Source organism: Aptenodytes forsteri, unplaced genomic scaffold (assembly GCF_000699145.1).
Source record: "Aptenodytes forsteri isolate BGI_AS27 unplaced genomic scaffold, ASM69914v1 Scaffold261, whole genome shotgun sequence".
Taxonomy (NCBI): Eukaryota; Metazoa; Chordata; class Aves; order Sphenisciformes; family Spheniscidae; genus Aptenodytes; species Aptenodytes forsteri.
In genome coordinates this window covers 209,360-232,190 of record NW_008795583.1, presented here as the reverse complement: position 1 = coordinate 232,190, position 22,831 = coordinate 209,360, and the positions used below count along the sequence as shown (strand labels likewise).

The window sequence follows — 22,831 nt, the reverse complement described above, 5'->3', positions numbered from 1 at the left end:
CAGGTCTCCCATTTCATTCTGGAGAGGGCCCACATTTTCCCTCGTCTTCCTTTTATCCCTGACGTACCTATGGCATCTTTTCTTGTTGCCCTTGATGTCCCTGGCCAGACTTAATTCTATCAGGGCTTTAGCTTTCCTAACCTGATCCCTCACTGCATTGGGGCTGTCAGTCTGCAGTAGAATATTTCCACGTTGGCTGTACCTCTCTTCTTAGTTCAAGGATGGGTGAAGTATTATGTTCATACATGCATATATGTTGAAATCCCTGAGAACTTTCTCAGCCTTATCTCAGAAGAAACTCTGAATTTACCCCTCACATTTCAGACCGGAACCCCAGGCTTCTTCACTGAGCTGCTTCTCCTTCGTCATTTTTGGCAGCTTGACCCCTAAGATTGCATCATAGATTGTAGGGGGTGCAAAGATATCTTCTTGCTTGGGAATCACAGATCTCCAATTAATTACCTGTCTGCTTGTTATCAGTCACACACAGGCTGATTCATTGCTGCCAAGCTTATCAGCTAGCAACCAGAGTGCTCAACTTTGTAGCCAAAGGTTGCAGTGCATACATCTGCTGCCTCACAAATTCTTTACCACAGACTTCTCTCACAAGAGTGTGCTGGAGGTAGGCTTTCTTACACAAAGGCTGTAGTTCTGGTCACAGAACAAGGACTCCTACAAGTACCTTGTGATTCCAGAGAAATAGAAGGAGCAGCCCAGTGTGGATTTGCAAAAAATGTAATGCCTGCATCTGCATTAGAGTGCCTCTCTAATCAAGACCCTCTTAACTCTCAGAAGGAGGATTGTTCCATGTCTACAGCTCTTTAGGACACTACTTTCACATATCCATAAAAGTGTCAATCAAGACAGACCTTCACTACAAAGGAGACTGAATCACTGCCAGTAGCAAGGGCTTCTGTTTGGGCTCTGCTGCACTGATACTCTTCAGAAAGGTACTAACAGTGATTGCAGCCTGCACCAGATGAAAGAGGCTTCTATTTGTAAGTGATATGTACATTTCCACAAGGCTGTATATGTTCTATCATGTGAGAAGAGAGAACTTTCCCAGCAACATATGTTTTTATATTTATTTCTGCAGTCTTGTTCAGTTTATATTTGGGTCCTCTAATTCACTGTCTCAACAAGAGGCAGTGGCATCATCAAGATTGCTGTTGCCTCTTCTGGCTCTTTTTCAGGCCTCTCAAGAGGCTACATAGGCAGCCTCTTCATTAAGTACTGACACCAGCCTAAATCAGACAGTACCATGATTCTCCTAAGCTGTGTCTGTACATATATTTCTGCAACCAGTTTGGTACAGACTGAAACAGGGACTTTCTTGTTCTCTTTTGACTGGTATGTCGTGAGACTAGCACAATTCTCTTTTCTTTTTCTCTTTCTCATCTTTGCTGGGTGAGGACAATTATAACAAGGAGCAGAGACAGCCTAGGACTTTTAAGTTACAAGGCATCATACATCTTTGTTATGCCATGTGTCAGGTTACACTTTCCAAATTGTCAGGTTTGTTTCAGGGCAGTGTATTCTACAAACACCCTCTCACCTTATTGGCAACAGTTCTTGCAATATGACTCTACCTAGGATGGACAGTTCAGCCCAGAACTGCAGAGGATGGCCCTTCTTGGTCCCCCAGTTTGTTTGCATGAAGGACTTAAGAGACCATTCTCCTGTTCCAGCTCTGCAACTAAGAGGGAACTGAAGTAGCACAAGGCATATTTTGGTTTATATACTTATGTGCCTAGCAATAAGGAAGGCAGGATCTGAGCATGCTGCTTAAAATACTGCAATGGTTAAAAAAGGTCTTAAGTCTTGGATAGTAATGTGGTGTAAATAACAGTGTGGAAGTTTGGGCTATGTATCTTGGAAAAAAGTCTGATTCCCAGTTGGTAATATCTGTTTACAAGATGCTTGCTCAGATGTTCCTACCATGTTCATGTGAGCTAGCAGCCCAACCATGAGCCCAGCTGAGCCTTTTTCTCCTCTCCCCCCCTCTAGTTGCAGCTCTATGACATTGAAAGCAGCACCAAGACTACCATTTTGAACTATTGCTCCTATGTGCAGTGGGTCCCAGGCAGTGATGTGGTGGTGGCTCAGAACAGAAACAGCCTCTGTGTTTGGTATAACATTGATGCTCCAGAGCGAGTCACCATGTTTCCCCTGAAGGTAAAACTCTGCAGACTTTGATTACCTCCAGCAGTTTCTGTTACTTCTTGCTCACGTGTGTGGGAATAATCAGGGTAGTATTGCAGAAGGGAGACTGAAGGGAACTGCTAGTTTCTCCTGGACAAAATACGAACTCATCTGTCAACTTCGTGGCAGGCATTTCTGGCAGAACATGGAGACAGTTAGTACAGCAAAGAGCTGCTCAGTGGCTTTTTTCTTCCCTCTGATGAGATAAGGATGATGTCTGCTTGGTGTGAGCTCATTCAGCAGAACTTAAATCAGCAGCGCTGTTGCAGTGCTGTCCTCACATCCCTGCTACCTCGCATACTTTAGGAGAACATGGGAGTGTTGATAGCTGGTACTCTTTCCAGGGGGATATTGTAGACTTGGAACGGAATGATGGAAAGACTGAAGTGATAGTATCTGAAGGGATGAACACTGTGTCCTACACACTGGACGAAGGCCTCATAGAGTTTGGAACTGCCGTTGATGATGGGGATTATCACAGGTAGGTGCTAGATACACCACATGGTGATGGCAGGTAGCCCACTTCACATAACAGACATCTGAGGGTCAGCAATCCATGAACTACAGCAGCACAGCTTTCCATACAGAGTTGAAGTTTAGGCTCTGAGCATAATGTTGGTGCCAGATCTGGCTATAATGTGCAGCAGAGTCCATCAGGAATGAATATTCAGCTTTTTCATCCTCACAGCTGTGGTTTCAAACTCTGTGGCACAAGACTGGCCAGTCTGGTCCCATTGACACTGACAGAAATTCACTGAAGGCAGTTTTCACCTAACTGCAGTGAATAAGTGTGTCTTCCGTAGCAGCCTGATGTGAAGTGGTACTCAAGTGCTTTTGCTGCTGCCCCTCCAGGGATGGTGACAGTATCATGGAAACATTCAGGAGTGTGCAGAGTGAAAACTGAGTGCCTGAAGCAGTCATAGTAGCTACCTGGGCATGGCTGACATTGTTATAGGGCATTAAAATTGACCAGGGAAGAAAAATTCACATGTTCATAGCACTGATACCACTTGAGAGACTTTGCACCAGGGACTTACTTCAGACACAACACTTTGGACTTGCCCCACACTTCTACAGCCTTCTGGTGATCATATGCCTCTAAGTACCTTAGCCCAGATAGGGATCACCTAGATCACTGAACTTTTCCCTGATGTGCCAGGCCCTGTGTTACACAATCCTCTTCAGAACTGGTCACACAGAGCTTGCTTTGTTTTCAGTGCAACTCTTGTTAGGAAGCTCCTGTCTCAGCCCAGGATTTTCCTCAGAGTGCTCTTCTGTTCTGTTACTGAAAGTCTGCAAATCTCTGTCTCAAGGGCTACTGCGTTTTTGGAGACACTGGAAATGTCCACAGAGACGGAAGCCATGTGGAAGACCCTAAGCAGACTGGCTTTGGAAGCTAGACAGCTGCACATTGCAGAGAGGTACAGGAAGAAGCTATAACATCTTTCTGGCTTAAACACTCTCTTTGCCGAATCCCTCACAGAAACCAGGGTCTAACTGAAGATGTGACTTTTTGTGTGGCCTGGAAGATTCACTGCATTGGAGAATTAAGTGTTCTTTATTCCAGGCAATGACTTTGCCCTTTTATCCTAGACAGTAATGCTAGAACTGGGGACATCACTCTGTAGCATAAATTTTTGCTGATGGCAACCCAAAGCAGTGTATAGCAAGGCTTCAGGGAGCTGACAGGCATGGACAAGCTCAGCGCCATCTCTGAAGCGTAGGGAAGTGAAGCATGGGCACTGGACATGTCCATGGCTTCTCCTATGTAGTAGGGCTAGAGGGCACATCTGAACATGGGTCTTGGCAAAATCCTTCTCTTGAAGCAGTGCTACCCCATCTCTCCAGCTTACAGAGCTGGGTCTGCTGCCCAGGTTCTGATTTTCTTTTCTTGGACCAAAAGTGGGCAACAAAACCCAGTTATTGACTAACTGTTTTGCTCTTTCCAGGTGCTTTGCAGCTCTGGGCAACATGGCAAGGGCTCGATTTCTGCATGAAACCAATACCATTGCTGACCAGGCAGCTCAAGAGCATGTGAGTCAAACTTTTTCTGCTGTGCAGGGCAACTGCTTTCCTGTAAACACTTGCATACACATTATCTTCTGTGTCCATGCTCACCAGTATCCTGCTACAGACCAGGACCTGGTCGTGTAGAAGCTGCTGACGTAATCCTTTATCCATGCCTGCCAGGTCCCTCTTCTGGCTAGCCATTTCATATCACTCCCTTCTTGTCACTTCTGTGATTCTCATCTGTCTTCTTCAGTTTCTGTAATGACACAGACCCCACCTGCAATCACCTCCCGTGTACTATTCCAGAGCCTGTTCTTTCACTCAACAAACTGACTAAGCTAACTGATGTTTTCTGCAGGGTGGGGATGGTACAGACCACTATCTGGTGCGTGCCCGCTTGGCCATGCTAGACAAGAACTACAAGCTGGCAGAGATGATCTTCCTGGAACAAGTGAGTAAAGAAACAAGGAGCAGAAAAGGTCTCATTTAATTCTGAGCAGGGAGGTTTGTGCCCTGGCATGAGAGAGAAAAGGAAGAGGTTGCTTATTCCTGGGAGAAGAGTTTTTGCTCCGAAATAGAAGGAGATATTTCTTGTTCCAAGGTGTAGGATTGCCCTGAGGTGCGCAAAGAGGGTGAGGGAGGATGTATATTCATGTAAAGGGGATGGTTCACTTTTTCAGGTGTTTTCTGCGCATCTAACCCTGCCCACTGTGAAAGCTCAATGGCAATGCTAAATGGAACCTTCAGGTTGACACTTTGCTCTCTGACACAGAATGCCACAGAGGAGGCCATGGACATGTACCAGGAGCTGCACATGTGGGATGAATGCATTGTGGTTGCCGAAGCCAAGGTACAGAATATAGCTGCACTGGACTGTGGGCTAGGCTTGCTTGATAAGTCTTCTGGTTGGGAGTCCATTCAAGGTCTGGGTTCTCTTCACGTGCCCTATCAGGACTTCACTTCTGCTTGGAGGGGCTCCAAGCAGGAGGAAAGGTTGCACTGATGTAAGCACGGACCTGGGTGAATAGTGAGGGAGAAAAGCTACTGAAATTGGTTTAGGAGTATCTAGGGCTTCAGAAAAGAACGGATGATGCTGTGGTACACAGGGCTAGCATTGTGGTTTCTGCTAACTGCAGTTGCTTAGTTTAACTGGGCAGCAAGGAGTCTGGTGCGATGAACTAGCTGTTCAGAGCCTGCAGGATGAGCAAGACCACATCTTGCTTTGCCCAGGTCAACCAATGCTGCATTTCTCAACAGGGACACCCAATGCTGGATAAGTTGCGTCGGGCTTACTACCAGTGGCTGCTGGATACCCAGCAGGAAGAGAAGGCTGGGGAGGTCCAAGAGGGACAGGGCGACTACCTGGCAGCCATCAGCTTATACCTGCGGGCAGGGCTGCCAGCCAAAGCAGCACGTCTGGCCATAAGCAGGGATGAGCTCCTGACTAATGGGGATGTCATCAATAGGGTCTCCACGGCACTGATCAGAGGAGAACTGTATGAACAGGTGAGTGGCCCTCCCCATTGGGCTTTCTTCTTAGTGGCATCAAAGCTCTTACCCTGTCCTCTGCATCTGTGAGATAGAGCGGGACTGAGCTGGAAAGCAGCAGAGGTAATTCTGTGTTGATAAATTTGCAGTTAACGTTTGGGAGGAAATCCTAATTGCATCCATTATACACAGGTGAGGTCTAGAATTGCTGTTATTATTCAGGAAAAAGATCACAACTCACTGGCAACGTGTCTCCAAAAGATCAGCTGAGTGTTCAGTAATAGTCAAGGAGGCCCTTGGGAAGATAGGAACCAGCAGGAAAGGAGTTGTGAATCAAACAGAAAACTTTGTATCACTGTGAAAATGTACAGTGCTTCCTCGTAGTAGAATAAAAAATGATGGTACGGCTTTCATATAAGGATAGTCTAAATGGAAAAGCTAAGGAAGAAAAACAAAGGAGGTTATGAAGACAATCTGTAGAACCGTGAATATCATAGAGAAGGGAAGTGATTATTCTCTGTGTCTAATAACACAAAAAATTGGTAACTACTTATTAGGTGACAGCTTTAAAACAAAAGGGTGTTTTTCACACAGCACATAATCATGTTAATGTAAGAAAGCAGTGCTGAGTCTGAGCAGTGTACAGCTTGGTATCCTGGCCAACAGTGGCCTCTTGCAGATGTTTAAGAAAGGAATATAAAGAACAGGGCAGGCAAACATAGGGTGATACTTCCCCTAGTGTACTTTCGTGGTTTCTGGCAGTTTGCAGACTATAGTGTACCTGAAAAGTTTTATTTTTATGTTTAAGAGCTCTTGATGGATTTTACTTCCATGATCTTGTCAAATTATTGTTTGAACCATCTGTACTTTTTGATCTACAACGTTGGCTATGAGTTACCCAGTTCAGTTATGTGTTGTGTGAAAAAAAAACACTTCTTTTTGCTGGCCTATTTTATATGCACTGCTTAAATTACATTTCTCCAGTCTCATTTTACCTTCAGCATTTTCTGACCATTTCATTTTGACGCAAGAGAATTTTGTGCTTTTCCAAACCTGTCACCTTTTCTTAAGCCTTCAGTTGAAAGGGTAACTGTGGAACTCATTGCTGCCAGATGTTTTATTACCAAAAGTATAAATGGTCCAAAAGTGATTAGACAAATTGTGGAGGTAGAGTCTGTCAAAAACCATTAAATATGATGATGTGAGGGCATCTTGACACAAACTCAGGAAGCTGTCAGAGATGGATAGATATAATGGAGGAAAGGCTGGTGTATACTTGCTCTGTTCTTGCAATCTTTCTCTAGACGTGTGCTTTCACCGCCATTCAAATACTGAAGGGAATGAATCTTTGGTCTGCCAGGAAGGCCTTTCTTATATTATGTTCTAAGTTCTACAAGCTTTGAGCGTCATCCCACCCTGTTGGCCACCACCCTTTCCTACAGGGTAAAAACCTGCTGCTGCAAGAGGCTGAGTTTCCCTCTTCACTGCTCATGCTCAGGGCTCCCGTATGATCATTTGCATAGCGGAGCTCCTAGGGGCTGTGGTCATAGAAAATGCTGTTGCTGCACCAGCCACTGTGCAGAGAAGGGAGGTTGTCTCAAAACCTCTTATCTTGTTAGAAGATGTACCCCAGAAAAACACTTGGGGTATGTTAATCAGCAGAGAGGACAATGGTCTCAGCACATGCAGTCTTTCCTAGAAGTTCCCTTTATCCTCATGCTCTTGGTTAGTGGGGAAGGCATAGCTGATTGAGAAGTCTGTGTGGCAGGACTGACAAGCTCTGTACATGGGGCTGGTATGGTACATGATGGTGTGGGGAAATAGTGGCTCTGGAAACTGGCAGTTTGTATTTGTCATTAGGCTGGAGACCTGTTTGAGAAGGTCGGGAACACACGGAAGGCTCTGGAGTGCTATTGCAAGGGCAGTGCCTTCCTGAAAGGTAGTGTGCTAAATATGTTCCTCCCCCATCCATCCCCAGCAGGAGCCTGGGTACCCTGGCCTGGTGGCAACATGAGCTATTGCCCTGGAGCCCAGAGATGCCTAGATGCTCTGAAGCTTCCATGTGTCATCTCATTCAGTGTATGTATTTTCACATAGTTGTACCTGCACACACAGTCCCAGAACAGGATCCTCTTCCCAAGGCCTTGATCATGCTGGTTGCACCAGCATGGATTTGGTCCAGCTCTCCACAGGGTCCAGATTGCTGGGTAGCCCGTTGGAGCTGGAGTGGATTAGACAGTCACCATTCCCCTCCCTCTATGCCCCATCCAAGGCCCATGTTTGCCTCACAGTCCTGCTTCCTTGCTGGATTCAGCGTAACAGTTATCATGTCCCCTTACAGCAGTGGAGCTGGCTCGCCTGGCATTTCCTGCAGAAGTTGTGAAGCTGGAGGAGGCCTGGGGAGACCATCTGGTGCAGCAGAAACAGCTGGATGCTGCTATTAACCATTATATCGAAGCCAGGTGGGGGCAGGTGATGGCTGTATAACCAGCAGCAGTATAACCTGGAAAGCTATGAAGTTGATACAGTTTGCTTAAATCAGCAGGGTTTTTTGCCTGAGTAAGCCCCCTCGACCCCGCTTTGCCAGTGCCGTTGGTGCTTATGTGCAGTTTCTGCTGGCCCTGCCCATGGATACCTTCCCGCATCTCTCCCAAGGTCTTTCAGCCCTGATTACTCTTCCGTGCTGTCCTAGTTCTTCATTCTTCCCCCTTAGCTTTGCCAGTTATTCAGAGTCTTTTTGCTGCTCTAACCCAGGAAGAAGAATCAAGCAGCAGACCACTTTGGTCTCCCTGGCTTAACTCAGCTGGAGGAGATGGCTGCTAGCTGGCTGTAAAGAGTTATGGTTTTGATGCTAGGTGCTCGATTAAGGCCATTGAGGCAGCCTTGGGAGCCCGGCAGTGGAAGAAGGCCATCTACATTTTGGACTTGCAGGACAAACAGACAGCAGCCAAATATTACCTCAAGATTGCCCAGCACTATGCAGCTTTGCAGGAGTATCAGGTGAGGTCACAGACCACAATCATTGCTGCTCTGTGTGTCCCTTGGGACTGCTGAGTATGGTCATTTCCCTACAGGTTGCGGAGGAGCTGTACATCAAAGGAGACCAGACCAAGGATGCCATTGACATGTACACACAGGCCGGGCTCTGGGAACAGGCCCACAAGGTAGAGTCAGAAGCCAAAGCTTCTGGGGACCTCACCACGCTTGGTGAAATGTCTTTCATCAGGAGGTCGTGGTGCCTTGTGCACCAACACCTGATCAACATTCTTCCCAAAGGATGCATGTAGGGCCATTCAGTAGCCAACAAGGAGTCAGTCCCTGGTATTCGCATCCTGTCTGTGCCCTTCTTTACTTCAGCAGCCCCGTGTGGGTGCACCTGTGACACAAATAGCACTCTCCAAGGGGGTTGGTCCTGTGTGCTTTGATCACAGTGACAAATGACTACCCATTCTCTGCAGAGCATATAGCATGTATACCTGTTTGTAATGGGAAGGAAATTGGTTGTCCCCTTCTCCTTCACTACCACGTATCAAGAAATTGCTATGCAGTGTGCTCTAGTTTCTTCCATGTGTGTTCCTTTTGGCAGCTGGCAATCAAATGTATGAGTCAGGAAGATGTGTCTGTGCTCTATATAACCCAGGCCCAAGAGATGGAGAAGCAGGGCAAGTACAAAGAAGCAGAGAGGTGAGCATCTTCCTTGGTACTAGTCCAAGACTGAGCCCTAAAAAATGGCTGTAGTGAGAAGGAGCCCTTTCCTGAGGTGGGAGTAGAGTTTGGGACTAGGGTTTGGAAAGGTCAGAGGTACTCTCTCCACACGTGGAGACCTAGAGCTGATATTTCAGAGTTCATAGGAAGAGAAGTCACTGACTGTTAATGTATGCTTGTCCACCAGGACAGAAGGGAAGTCTGGGTGGGGTGCAGCTGTCTCATGTGGCAGAGGAAATATGGCAAGGCTTTTCCCTACTGCAGAGTGCTACATCTGATCTGTCATGGTCAGCTGAGGATAAGATACAAAAAGTGGAGTGTTTCCCAACCAGGTTACTAATGTTGTCAGTTCTAGATTAATAACAACACAATAAGGTTAGTAGGTATAGGGACAAACACAGCTGTGTATCTGATGCCATGGTACCTGATCTCAAGGATGCCCAGTACATGAAAGGGGGCATTACAGCTGGTGAGGTCACATTGGGTTTAATCTTTTTGCTGGCCTATATGAGTAAGTTGGGCTGACACTGTCATGTTACCATCCCAAGAGGACTGACAGCCTCAGGTTGGAGGCCAAGATGAGAACAGGTCACAGAAGCCCAGAGGCTCCCTCCAAGTCAGAACTCAGGTTGACAAGTGAGGATGGAGGGAATAACTTTGCCCTACTGCAGCTGATGGTGGCATAACAGAAGGGCTCTATCTAAGCAGTGTTCAGCCTTGCAGCCCACAACAGTCACGCTGCACACGAGTCATGCCTTTTGGCAGTGCGCTCAGGACCTGGTTCCAGCTGGGCAGGATGCAGAGAGACTGCAGGGACCAGTTGTGTCCTCAGCTGAGCCATTTGCATGTGCTTGTATTCCCAGGCTGTATATCACTGTGAATGAACCTGATTTGGCCATCACCATGTACAAGAAGTGTAAGATGTATGATGAGATGGTTTGCCTAGTGGCCAAGTACCACAAGGACTTGCTCAACGATACCCACCTGCACCTGGGCAAGGTGAGTGCATCTCTTGGCAGGGGATCAACTAGGCCAAGCAGGGACAAGAGTGGCACTAACTCATTGCCTCTAACTGCAGGAGCTGGAGGCAGAGGGATGCTTACAGGAGGCTGAGTACCACTACCTAGAAGCTAAGGACTGGAAGGCCACAGTAAACATGTACAGAGTGAATGACATGTGGGAGGAAGCTTACAGGGTAATAATCACTTCACAGCTATCCCACTGTGCAGGGATCAGACTTTGACTGCAGGATCCTGGTAGGAGCTGCTCTGTCTATTCACCGCAAAATTTGAAGTCTTGGCATACACTACCTAGCTTCAGCATGTGGCACAGCAGTGGAGGCCCTTGTGCCTTCTGCTCTGCAGCATTGCACCCCAAAAGCAAGGCTTGACCCCTAGCCACTCTGCAGCACTGCCTTCCTCCAGGCACTGCTCTGCTCCTAACCACTGCACCATGTTGTAGGTATTGCTCTGCCCATGGCCACTCTGTAGCAGCCCCCCCCAACACTGCTCCCCTCCAGTGTGGACAGATTGCCAGGGGTCACTTCTGCTGACCTAACAGTAGTATGGGCCATACTGAGCAGGCAGCAGCCTCTTCTCTGCTCTGCCGTATAAGCCTTTGTCTCATTCTCCCCAGTCCAGTGGTGGCTACAGAAGGGTTCCTCAGGAGAGAACGGCTGGTTTTGGTGCTCCCTCATGACAACAGGCATTATGTGAGAGGGGAGTCCTGGCTCAGCCTGCTGAAGATAAAATGGATACATTGGGCTATTCTGCTTTCTTTGCTTTGGATAGGTGGCCAAGGCACATGGGGGAGCAAACTCCTATAAGCACGTGGCCTATATGTGGGCAAAGAGCCTGGGTGGAGAGGCAGCTGTGAAACTCCTCAGTAAATTCGGACTTCTGGAGATGGCCATTGACCATGCAGCAGACAGCGGGTAAGCACGTCTATCAGCCCAGCACTTCTCTCCCATCTGCCTGACCTGAGAAAAAAAGGGGTGGCCCAAGATAACTGTATGCACATGATAGCTGCAGGTCCAGGATAACACGTATCTTCCCACACACACACCCCTGTCCTTCTTCACATGGGCATTCCATTTCCTTGACACATCCCGCTTCCTGTCCACCTGTTAGTCTCTCAAATGTCAAGTCAGAGCTAGGCAGGCAAAAGCAGTTTGCCCTTTAGCCTCAGCAGGGGGGCCTTGTGAAAGCCTCTGAACATGGGAGGAGGCATTCCTCATGTCACCATAAGTAATTGCCCGCCAGAAGAGTTTTGGCCCCACTCTGTACCTGGCCAGCCATCTGACTGCACTGCCATTCACTGCTGCTCTCCCCCAGCTCTCCCACATCGCTAAGCTCCTGGGAGTCTTGTGACCTCCCCTTAGGGTTGAACCAAGGACCTCTGGCACTAACAGCAAGTGTGAAGGAGCTGAATTTCCTTAGTGGGGGCTCTAAAAGCTCCTGTTCTCTGGTCAGGAACAGGAGGAATGCGCAGTGCCCATTCACTTGGGACCCTCTGTATTCCCCTCTCTCCTCCCCCACTGTCTTGTGCTCTCTTTGATGTCTTGCTCTTGATTAAGTGCATGCCCTCATAGCACATAGTCCTGCTCTCACCCCATTTTCTCTTTCATTGCAGGGTCTTTGAATTTGCTTTTGAACTGGCCCGCCTCTCCATGAAGCAGAAGATGCCAGAGATCCACTTAAAGTATGCCATGTTCCTAGAAGATGAGGTAATTTTACCCCCTGGAATACGTGGGAGTTCCCTGGTCACTCAAGTAGTTGAACAGTTCTCCTTAAGGGCTGCTACAGCAGGCTGTTTTATGGCTGCTCACCCAAAAGGCTCCACGATTACAGCCCCAAGCTTCCACACACATCTTTGTTTCATAAATCCTCTCTGCCTTAGTAGAGGAGGTCATACGATGGTATCAGGGCAGGCATGCAGGCAAATTCTTTCCTCTCTCCTAGGGCAAATTTGAAGAGGCTGAAGCAGAATTTATTAAAGCTGGGAAACCCAAGGAGGCAGTACTGATGTATGTATCCTTCCCCATCCTGGCCTGCTGCATCTCCTCTCCTCGTATGATGCCAGCCTGGTTGCTTGTCCAGCATTGGTCTGCTCCTTGCCGTCCCTCTTATTATATCTCATGTTGATTCCCCTAGGTTTGTGCATAACCAGAACTGGGACGCTGCACAGCGTGTAGCTGAGGCTCATGACCCAGACAGCGTGGCTGATGTGCTTGTGGGACAGGCACGTTTTGCCTTTGAGCAGAGAGAGTTCCAGAAAGCAGAGGCCTTCCTCCTGCGAGCACAGAGACCTGAGCTGGCAATAAAGTACTACAAGGTGAGTGTAGTCTGTAGCAACATCATTGCCTTCCTCACTGGTCAAGAACCCAGTTTAGATGGAGGAGGAGTGAAATCCATCTCCCAGCTCTCCCTGTCAGTTTAGTAGCCAAAGAGAAACCCTTTACTTAGGTGGTTCCTAGTAGAACTTAATTCTGGCCTGCTCTTAGAAGACTGAACTGGTAGAGTTCACAGCATAGCTTAGCTCTCTCACAGCTCTGGGAGGAAGTTTCCTGCCAGGAGGCTACGGGCGGTCCTCAGGGGTAGCATGAGTGGGTGCATTTGGAGACTGTAAGTGCCCATTCCACAGAGGTAGCTAGGATGGATGAGCACTTTCCCCTGAGGTAGCCTGGGTGAATGGATAGACATAGATGCCATTTTGGGGGAGGAAAGAATTGGATGGTGCTGCTGTGGTTGTTTTTTCCGGTGGGTCCTCTGACAAGATGAAACGAGAGGCTAGATGTGTTATGTGATGGCAGGAGTGTGGGGGATCCTGGTGAACTGGTGAAAATTTCTCCTTCCTCTTGTGCTTGTGCAGGAGGCTGGCATGTGGAGTGAGGCCCTGCGGATCTGCAAGGAATATGTGCCTAGTCGGCTAGAAGAGTTACAGGAGGAGTGCGGCAGGGAGGCTGCCCAGAAGGGCTCCAGGTAAGGAATGCTGTGGTCAGGCTGCACGGAACAGACAGGTAGCTCTTCCCTTAGGCCATTGTGCTGATGCCTTACAGAGATAGCCTGACCAGATTCCCGACATCCAGTTGTTTCCTTCCTGAGGACTCTGGACTTCTTCCTGCATAGATTTCCTAACATCCTTCCTCCCTGCTTTGGGAGACGCCACTCTTATTCTTGCCATCCAAGGTCTCCCAGGTGTCTTCTTGCCACTTACAGATCTCCCAGGTCTCCTGTACCGCCAGTGCATCTCCGCATGGTCCTTAATCAATTATCTCCTCAGCACTGGCTGTGTGCATTCCTTGTCACACCCCTCTGAGGTCCCTGACTTACCTCTGCTGCGCACCTCCCTGCCCATGCCCTATACACTGTCTACAGGATCTCTGTGGCAGCATCCCAGTCTTGCTCACAGCCTGCATTCCTCCCTGCAGAGGAACAGAAGGGCTGCTGGAGCAGGCACGAGAGTGGGAGCAGGCTGGGGAATACACCAGGGCAGTGGACTGCTATCTGAAGGTGCGGGATCCCAGCAACAGTGTCGTGATGGAGAAGTGCTTGCTGAAGGTACAGTCAGGGGCTATGATTCCCTTTATCTACTCTGCTGCCTTGGAGATCTCCCACAACCTGCAGTGCATCCCAGAGATACCTCAATCACTGCAGGGCACAAGAGAGGATCTGCAGGCTCCAGTGACCACAGGGTCTGAAAGCCTTCATGGCCATTCTCTTGAGCCATGATGGGCTGTGTGCTTATCCTGCACTGTGCTGACATCCTTGCTCTGGCACCACTTCCAGCAGCATGCTTGTGTCTTTGTGCCCGTATCTCCATGCACTGAACAGCTGGACTTTATGACTTAGACCTTGGCTAGATGAGCGTCCTTTCTTCTCCTCCTGGTCCATGTCCACCAGCCTTTGAGTTGTGTTCTTGTTCATACTTTTCACTCATACCTGTGCCCTTGTACCAACTTCAACAACAATTATGTCCTTGTCTGATCTTCTCCCATGTGTGAAAGTAGCTGGGCTTTGCTTCTCTGAATTGCTGAAGTGGGCTGTCATTTCTTCTCCCCTTCCCCCATAGTTCAAGTGCTCCTGACTGTCAGTCTTTTAGCTAGGACTGAGCTCTTCCCAGCTTCATCCCTCTCTCAAACAGCTCTTATCACTTGTGCTGCTGACAATTTCTCTTCACAGGCTGCAGAGTTGGCCATTAAATTCTTGGGTCAGTCACAGAGCATGGAGGTGACGCGGACTGTGGCTCCTCAGCTGGTGGCCATGAAGAAATACAGTGCGGTGAGGGCTGGCTTCTGCCCCCAGACTACTGAATAAGCAGTGACATAGGAAGGGAGAGCTCTATCCAAGGGAAGGAGACCAAGTCACATCCTGGGGTGATGGGTGGATGGCCCTATCCAGAGTTAAGCAGCGCAGAGTCCTCAAGGAGGAGGAAGGAGGGGAAGGAATAAAGTCCTGGAATAGTGTGAGAGAGCCAGGCCTTGGGAGGAGGCAGGAAGCAGAGAAGGGGGTTATCTTTTGGGAAGAGACTTTCTGTTGTTGCTGTGTGCTGGTCACTTCCAACAGCACCAGCTCCAGCCTGGGCTGCAGGGTGCCTTTGGGGTTTCATCTCCCATGGGACTGTCTCTGGCCCTGCAGGCAGCTGAACTCTACCTCAGCTTGGACCTCATCCAAGAAGCTATTGATGCCTTCATTGAAGGGGAGGAATGGAGCAAAGCCAAGCACGTCGCCAAGGAGTTGGACCCCCGGTATGCCCTGAACCTCTCAAATTATACTTTTCCTGCTCCCTCTCCCACCCCCAGATGATCCCTTGTCCCGTCCTGTCCTGCTGCCCCCCAGGTTCCTTGGATTCTCCCCACAGTGGCCTTCCCAGGCTCCACAGGGCACATTTTCCACAGCTGCCCTTCCCAAGCCATTTACCATCCTGACACTTCTCTATTGCCACACATCCCATGGAAATCATTATCCCCTTTTGTCCCATCCCTATCCCTGTCTCCCCCTCCCTTGGCATAATCCTGTGCATGCATTTCCTTCTGAAAGTCCTGTGATCCCTTTCTCTCCTCACACATCATATTGCAAAGAGCTGCCTAGACCCTTTCTTTCCCGTTCTACATATGCTCCCAGCAGCAGGCCAGAAAGACATGGCACAGCTGTAAGTCCTCTTTTTCCCAAAGTAGACAAAGTTGAATCCGGCCTCTGCATTGATGCAAGACACTATTAGTCTTGCTGCCTATTAAGATTCTTTCTACCCAGTAGGTCAGAGGAGTATGTGGACCAGCGTTACAAGGAGTATTTAAAGAACCAAGGAAAGGTAGATTCGGTACGTATTTGGGATGTCTCACAGGCTAGGGAGTGATGTCAGGATCTATGCAGATCCTTGGGGCCTTTCTCATGGGGCTTTTGCCTGAATATGCCCACAGGTGAGGAGTCTGTATGTACCTATAAGTCATGGTTTCTGCATACCAGATGGGTCACACTGGATCTGTGCTTCCATATCATAGAAGGGGAGGGACTGTGTGTATGTGAAGAAAAGACCTCGGTGGGCTGATGCCTGCCTTGATGCTGGTAGGAAACCTTGCCTGCACAGTGAATTTATGGTTGTTTCCATCCCCAGCTGGTGGGAATAGATGTCATGGCTGCTTTGGATATGTATGCAGAGCAAGAGCAATGGGAGAAGTGCCTGGAGGTTGCAGCTAAGCAGGTGAGTGCCTGTGTGAGCCCTCAGGAGACAGACATGGGGTCCTGGCTCTCTGAAGCAGGGGCAGCAGGAATGAGTGGGCAGGGCAAAGCAGTCATTTCTGTGGGGAGCATGGGAGGATCACTGCAGCAGCTCAAAAATCGCCTCTCCACTGTCCCCATCTTGGCCAATCAGGCCTAGTAGGGAAGCATTAGAACCCAGAAGCATATTGGGTTTAAATTTTGTGATTAACGGAGCATTGGAAAAAGCTAAATGAGTTGTTTGGGCTGGAAATAATTGGTACCATGGAAACAAAGAGACTTGTAAAAGAAAGCCGCCTTTCTACATGTTCTTTAGAGGCCTGGTGTCAGCAGAAATGAGACATCCTTGTCGTGAAAGCAAATTTGACATGTTTTCATTTTTACTGACCTAAAACTAGCAAATTACCTCAGCAGAGTAATAAAAATGGAGAAAAGCAAAATGAAACTGTTTTACAGTGCTATTCCAATGCAGTAACAGGAGGAGAAAGCTCTAGATTACCAGAATCTACTTTGAGGGTTTGTTTGTATTCAATGGTTATTGATTGGTTATTGGTTATTGGTTATTGATTCAATGGTTATTGAGGGCAGGTGTTGATTCTTTGAAGTGAGGCATTGCTTCAGATTAAGTAACAGGGCAGCCCCTGGCAATGGAGTCTGCAGTTAGTGGAGACATCACAGCTAATCACCCAGGCAAACACTAATAACTTGGAGAAGCACTGGTAATGTGTTGTACTGTATTTTTATAACTTTGTTTCTAATGCAGTAACCAGTAACCTGAGTTTGGGCTCTATTACAGTAAACTTGATTTCTTTTTGACTTGGGCTTCTCTGGTGATACAAATGGTCTTTGTTGTAGTAGTTGTTACCTTGGAGACTTCTGTGCTGATGTTCTAATTATCAGGAGATACCAGTGTTGATCTTCTTCCATAAAGACTAACTTCACACTCAATTGAATGGTAAAGGCTTAATCAGTTTTATTGTCAGCCAGGCACAACACTACCACATTTAGTCCAAGAAGATGTTAGTCTGTTTATGCCTCTAAGAGACCGTTAGCACAACCTTTCTCCATGACCAGTGCAGAATTTCATGACTTTTGACTCAGCTGTTCTACAGTGATTATACAGGAAAAAAGCTACATTTATCAAAACAGGTCACATACAACACTTAATCTTTATCCCAAACTGTCCTGTACCTAGTGTTTCACCAGCATCCACATCTGAGTGTTCAAGTTCTAGACATATCACTGGGGCACTGGTCTCTCTTGTGCTTAATAAACTTGTTTCCATTGCTCATTTTTTGACAGGATTGCACATTTTATGCAATCTTCTTCATGTCATTACTATATTTAAGCCTGTGTGAAACAGGTCTTTCCTCAGTTGAATTTCTGTAAGGCCAACTACAGTCAGTCCTCAGCAAAGTGTTTACGTGATCAGCACATGTATGAGCAGCACTCCAAGGAGGCCTCCAGTCCCAGAGATCTGACAGCATTTGAATAATGGACTAGAGCAGCCTTGCAAATTATGAACGTCTTCAGTCCACAAAGTGTTTCAATTCATTCTTTCATTAGACTACGGACTGGTTTACAATTGGTACCTGTGATGCCACACTGGGGAGATACTGCATCCTTTAGGTATTTGGCAGTATTCCTTTGGCAAGTGGTGACCAGCTGAAAAACAGTTTTATTTCCACGTGTAGAAGGATCAGCAAAGCATCAGTTAGTCAGGATTAGAGGTGTCAATTGGGGCCCAAATGAAAGCCTGCTGTGTGCAGTCTGTCGGACTAGCTGGTCTTGCCCTTTGGGACTCAGGTGTACGGGGGTGTGTACATGCATCTGAAACTGTCCCTACCGAGAGACAAGTGGTCGGTTTATGAATCTCATGCTACTGCTTTCTGTGTGCCTTCTCCAGAACTATAAAGTCTTGCACAAGTATGTAGCTCTGTATGCAACTTACCTCATCCGGGAGGGCAGTTCAGACAAAGCCCTGAGCCTGTATGTCCACCATGGAGCACCTGCCAACCCACAGGTAATGAAGACAGCATGACATCCCAGTGTGACTTGCCAGAGTGTGCTATGATCTGTCACATGCGTCAAGCTTCCAGTCCAGAACTGGGATTGCCAGGTGTTCAACATGTCCAAGCCACTTCAACCCTGCTGTGGATTCTTCCAAAGGCTCCGCAGCTAGAGGACTAAAGGCAATCTCCTGGCATATTCTCCACAGGGAAGGAGCAGGGGGGAGTTGAGTATTTGTGTTTGTTTCGAACACCTTAACCACCAAGTCCAGAATAAAATGAACCATGTTTGCCTTTCTGAGAGCACTGGCTGCAGGAAGCATTCTTCCCCATTTCCCTGCCTGTCCTGTAGCACCCCTTGCAACCAGCAATCTGCAGCAGTGTGCTCCAGGAGCCTGTATACAGAGCTGCCATCCCCTCAGCCTGTGCTTGACAGCAGGAGAGCTCCAGACTTTTGCTGACTTCCCATCTGGCTCCCTCAAGATTTCTCTCCTTTTTGTTGCAGAATTTCAACATTTACAAGCGTCTCTTTGTGGAGATGGTGAATGCATCTGGCATGAATTGTGCCGAGGCCTACTCCAGCTGGGCTGACCTGCGTGATGTTCTCTTCCATCTGGTGAGTGTGGGCCGTGGCCACTGCTGCCTGTTAAACTCCAACACCCTGGTGGCTCCTAGCAGGGGAGAAAGAAGAACCAGTCTCTAGCCAGGTGACGTGGGCAGTATTTGTAGAACAGAAGCCAAGGGGTAATGGGGAAACGTCCACAATGTGGACAGTAGAACAACAGGATCCTGTGAAGTAGACATGGCTGGGCAAGAGAAGTTAGGAAAGAAGATGACCCTGCACTCAAGGCCAAATCCTAGAAGTGGGTCTGGACATGGGCACTTGCAGAGCTCATTGTGTCACTGCTACATGGGAGCCTATCACAACATGCCCACTTTTCATCCTACACCCATATTCAGCAGCCTGGGTGGGGCAAGGACCTGAGGAAAGCACAGCACTACTGAGCCTGGAAAATAAGAGTCCTCCCCATCTCCCCAGAGATGCTTAGAACCTTCTGCTCTTTCTTCCCTGTCCCAAAATACCTCAGCCAGAGCCCATGATTGCCTCTTCTCCATTTCTGTCCCACAAATACCCACCTCTAGCACAAATGAAATCCACAAATCCCCCTTCATCCATCCAAACTCACCCCTGCTTCCAATGCTGTCTGTAGTAGTAGCTGCAGTAGTTGGCTCTCCCCTTCTCCCACAGCCTCCTCCCTTTAGCACTCTGTAGGACCCAGAGCACCCAAGGCCCAGCCCTTTTCCAGTCCCCAGAGGTGCCTGGATATTTCAGATACTTCTCGCTCCCAACTTTTCCCTGGACTCAAGTGGATGAAGAGTGCCCTTGTGCTCTCATGTTCTCAATTACTCTCCTTTCCTCTTCTTCAGTATGAAAACTTAGTAAAGTCAAGTGAGGCAAACACTCCAGCACATGAAGAATTTGAAACGATGCTGCTGATCTCTCACTACTATGCCACCCGCTCCGCTGCTCAGGGCGTGAAGCAACTGGTAAGGTTTTTGAAGTTCCTTTGCCAGGTCACCACCCTGAGTGCAGAACCCTGTGGGGATGTGCAGGTTCAGGGCTATTCATAGTTCACTATGCCACTTCATGGATCACTTACACATCATGGATGCATGAGAATGGGACTATAGTGATCTGGGAGCCCACCACTAGCAGGTGGAACTGGAGATAGTCTTCTCTGACTCCTTACAGTGGGACCTGCCCCCAGCCGCTGAGATGTAAACCAGTGGGAAGCTGATCCATATGCTCGGCATGACTTGTGGGAGCAGAGGCACCAGTAGAAATTTAGGAATCATGCAAAAATCTGGTCTTCCCAGGAGAGGCATTGCTTCCTCTTCAGCTGTCCTGGGCTGTGAGAGCTGCTGGGCTTCACACATGGTCTTGAGAGCAGATCAGCTTTGTGCAGGGCTTTGGGAGCTCACGGGCCTGTGTGCTGGGCCCCTCTGGGAGCTTGTGAGCCTGGGTGCTTGGCATCACACAGGGCTTTGGCAGATACTGGACCTGTGTGCTGGGCCTTCTATGGGGCTTTGGGAGCTCATGGGTCTGGGTACCAGGTCTCACAAGGCACTGTATTTTTGAGTCTCATGTGCATTGGGATTTGTTCTGGGCCACGATATATAGAAGAGTCCCTGCTGAAGTCTTGATCCATATGGGATTGTGGAATTGTGACAGAGCTCTGTATGAGTGTGAGACTGGAGCTGTGATAGAGCAGGTGTGAAAAAGAAAGGTTGCCACAGCTAGGACCCCAATAAAAGTCATAGGGGAGACTGGGGCTTCCCCATGGTTGCATGTGTAGATGTTGGGGGTCCAGAGACATGTCAGACAGAAAGAGCCAAGTCTGATGTCTTGGAAACCTGTACAGACACACACAGTTGTGGAATGTTGAGGTGTTGGGTAGTCTATTTATTTGGGACTGTGAAGGAGGGATGGCCTTCCCAGTTCTGGTGTGATGAGAACCTATCTGGCAAGCAGAAAAGTGAAATCTCCCTTGAATTCCTCACCCCCACTCCAAAATTCTTATGTGATTGAATATAAGAAAAAACTTACGGTGGCTGAACACTGGAACAGGTTTCCTGGAGATGTTGGAGAGTCTCCATCCCTTGAGATACTCAAAACCTGACCAGACATGTTCCTGAACAACCTGCTGTAGTTGACTCTGCTTTGAACAGGGCAGGGGGCGTGGACTAGGTGATCACCAGAGATCCCTTCCAACCTCAACTATTCTGTGACTCAAACAGTGGGAGTTTGGGTGTGGCTTCTAGTAAAAAATAGCAATGTTTATAAAGCAGAACTTCATCTTCAGGTGACAGTCCTCCTGTGTGTTCAGATAGTGAAGGTACTTAGGGTCAGGACTGAAGTTTTTAACCTTTGTTTGTTAGACAAACATGTCGGGAATATGTGGGTGCAGAGTACCTGCCATGAGTCTGGGGCAGTATGAGCTCATGGGATCCTTTCCAACCTGACTTTTCTGTGCTGATTTTTGTGGCTTTACCGTCCCCTGTGGCTGCAGGACACTGTGGCTGCCAAGCTGTCCATTTCCCTGCTGCGCCATACTGAGCTCCTCCCTGCAGACAAGGCTTTCTATGAAGCTGGGATAGCTGCCAAGGTAAGACCTATCTGCCACCAGAGCAGCTAAGGAGATGGAGGACGCTGGGCTCAGGGATTCTCAACTTTTATCTTCCCCTATCCTCCCCTAGCTGCACTGGTAGACCAGTAGCCGGACACTGGCATTGGAGGTCTTACCTCAAACACCTTGCTAGCCTTTGCATTTTATCATGGAATGGCAGTAGGTAGTGGGAGGGCAGACCTGAGCTAGCAAGGGGACATGAACTGCAGACCCAGGGGGTAGGCCAGAGGCCACATTATATCACATGGCTCTGTTAGTGTAGATTCAGGACGCCTAACTGGTCTGCCTTGCTCTGCATTACCTAAGTGTTACCTTACTCCTGAGACTACAGGCTCTGACCACCTGCCTGGACGCAATGACACATGGCAAGCATGGCAGCATGTTCTCGCTGTCTGATGATGCTGGCTGTGCAATAATGCCCGACTCCATCTTGTGGGACAGCCTGTAGCTAATGGGCTAGTTGTCCCAGTGGTTGCCTGTGAAGCAGTCCTCAGGGATGGTGAGCCAGGATGTGCACTCTCCTTCTCCATTACTTGTGCTGCAAGTGGGATGTTTTGGCACAAACTGAATCACATGCTTTCTAGCCATCGCTCAGGCAGGAGAGTTGTGGCTGTGAAGATAAGCTGCCTGGTCTTACTTGGGGTTTCTCTCTGTATTAGGCAGTCAACTGGGAGAACATGGCATTCATCTTCCTGAACCGCTTCCTGGACCTCTCAGATGTGCGTATAGTCTGCTGGAGGGAGGGCTATCATACTTAAAATGGTAATAGGCCGTAGGGCCAAAACAGACCCTCAGCCTGGCCAGGGTACATCTGAGGTTCGAACGTGGCAGCACATTTGAGCTGGTGCTGATGGAGAATCCTGAATGCTACTCCATGTGTGTGCGTGTGTGCACGCACAGCACTGAGTACCCTAACACTAGCTGTGGAAGGACATGCCATGCAGGACACCTGAGCAGCCCTGACCTTCTCACCATGTGTGTGCCAATGCCACCATGCATGCATGTTGCAGCAAAGACCAAGCTGGCCTAACAGTTTAGGCCTGTAGTCTTCATGGCTGCAAGTGCCGTTACAGCTTTCAGGGGATGAAAGGATTGAGAGCAGTTCTGCCGAGAAGGACTTGGGGGTACTGGTGGGTGAAAAGCTGGACATGAGCCAGCAATGTGCGCTTGCAGCCCAGAAGGCCAATCGTATCCTGGGCTGCATCAAAAGAAGCATGGCCAGCAGGTCAAGGGAGGGGATTCTGCCCCCTACTCTGCTCTGGTGAGACCCCCCCTGGAGTACTGTGCCCAGCTCTGGAGCCCTCAGCAGAAGAAAAACACGGACCTCTTGGAGCGGGTCCAGAAAAGGGCCACGAAAATGATAGGGGGCTGGAACACCTCTCCTGTGAAGAAAGGCTGAGGGAGTTGGCATTGTTCAGCCTAGAGAAGAGAAGGCTTTGCGGAGACCTTATTGCAGCCTATCAGTACTTGAAGGGGGCTTATAAAAAAGATGGCGGCAAACGTTTTAGCAGGG

At 48.5% G+C, this 22,831-nt stretch overlaps 1 protein-coding gene across 1 annotated transcript in view; it reads left to right on the top strand.

Annotated features, from left to right (window-relative positions):
- The window catches only part of IFT172 (intraflagellar transport 172), a 43,297-nt gene that overhangs the window by 17,651 nt on the left and 2,815 nt on the right, over positions 1 to 22,831 (top strand). Inside the window, exons 14-42 of the mRNA XM_019472860.1 lie at positions 2,008 to 2,175; positions 2,547 to 2,683; positions 3,516 to 3,623; positions 4,152 to 4,236; positions 4,571 to 4,663; positions 4,985 to 5,062; positions 5,470 to 5,718; positions 7,561 to 7,639; positions 8,042 to 8,162; positions 8,556 to 8,700; positions 8,775 to 8,864; positions 9,287 to 9,384; positions 10,269 to 10,404; positions 10,484 to 10,600; positions 11,196 to 11,338; positions 12,037 to 12,130; positions 12,366 to 12,430; positions 12,558 to 12,738; positions 13,276 to 13,385; positions 13,835 to 13,964; positions 14,586 to 14,684; positions 15,042 to 15,151; positions 15,657 to 15,723; positions 16,018 to 16,104; positions 18,028 to 18,144; positions 18,636 to 18,746; positions 19,559 to 19,678; positions 21,202 to 21,297; positions 21,978 to 22,037. Of these exons, the coding sequence (XP_019328405.1) occupies positions 2,008 to 2,175; positions 2,547 to 2,683; positions 3,516 to 3,623; positions 4,152 to 4,236; positions 4,571 to 4,663; positions 4,985 to 5,062; positions 5,470 to 5,718; positions 7,561 to 7,639; positions 8,042 to 8,162; positions 8,556 to 8,700; positions 8,775 to 8,864; positions 9,287 to 9,384; positions 10,269 to 10,404; positions 10,484 to 10,600; positions 11,196 to 11,338; positions 12,037 to 12,130; positions 12,366 to 12,430; positions 12,558 to 12,738; positions 13,276 to 13,385; positions 13,835 to 13,964; positions 14,586 to 14,684; positions 15,042 to 15,151; positions 15,657 to 15,723; positions 16,018 to 16,104; positions 18,028 to 18,144; positions 18,636 to 18,746; positions 19,559 to 19,678; positions 21,202 to 21,297; positions 21,978 to 22,037 (3,294 nt within the window). The remainder of the gene's footprint in view (positions 1 to 2,007; positions 2,176 to 2,546; positions 2,684 to 3,515; positions 3,624 to 4,151; positions 4,237 to 4,570; positions 4,664 to 4,984; positions 5,063 to 5,469; positions 5,719 to 7,560; positions 7,640 to 8,041; positions 8,163 to 8,555; positions 8,701 to 8,774; positions 8,865 to 9,286; positions 9,385 to 10,268; positions 10,405 to 10,483; positions 10,601 to 11,195; positions 11,339 to 12,036; positions 12,131 to 12,365; positions 12,431 to 12,557; positions 12,739 to 13,275; positions 13,386 to 13,834; positions 13,965 to 14,585; positions 14,685 to 15,041; positions 15,152 to 15,656; positions 15,724 to 16,017; positions 16,105 to 18,027; positions 18,145 to 18,635; positions 18,747 to 19,558; positions 19,679 to 21,201; positions 21,298 to 21,977; positions 22,038 to 22,831) is intronic.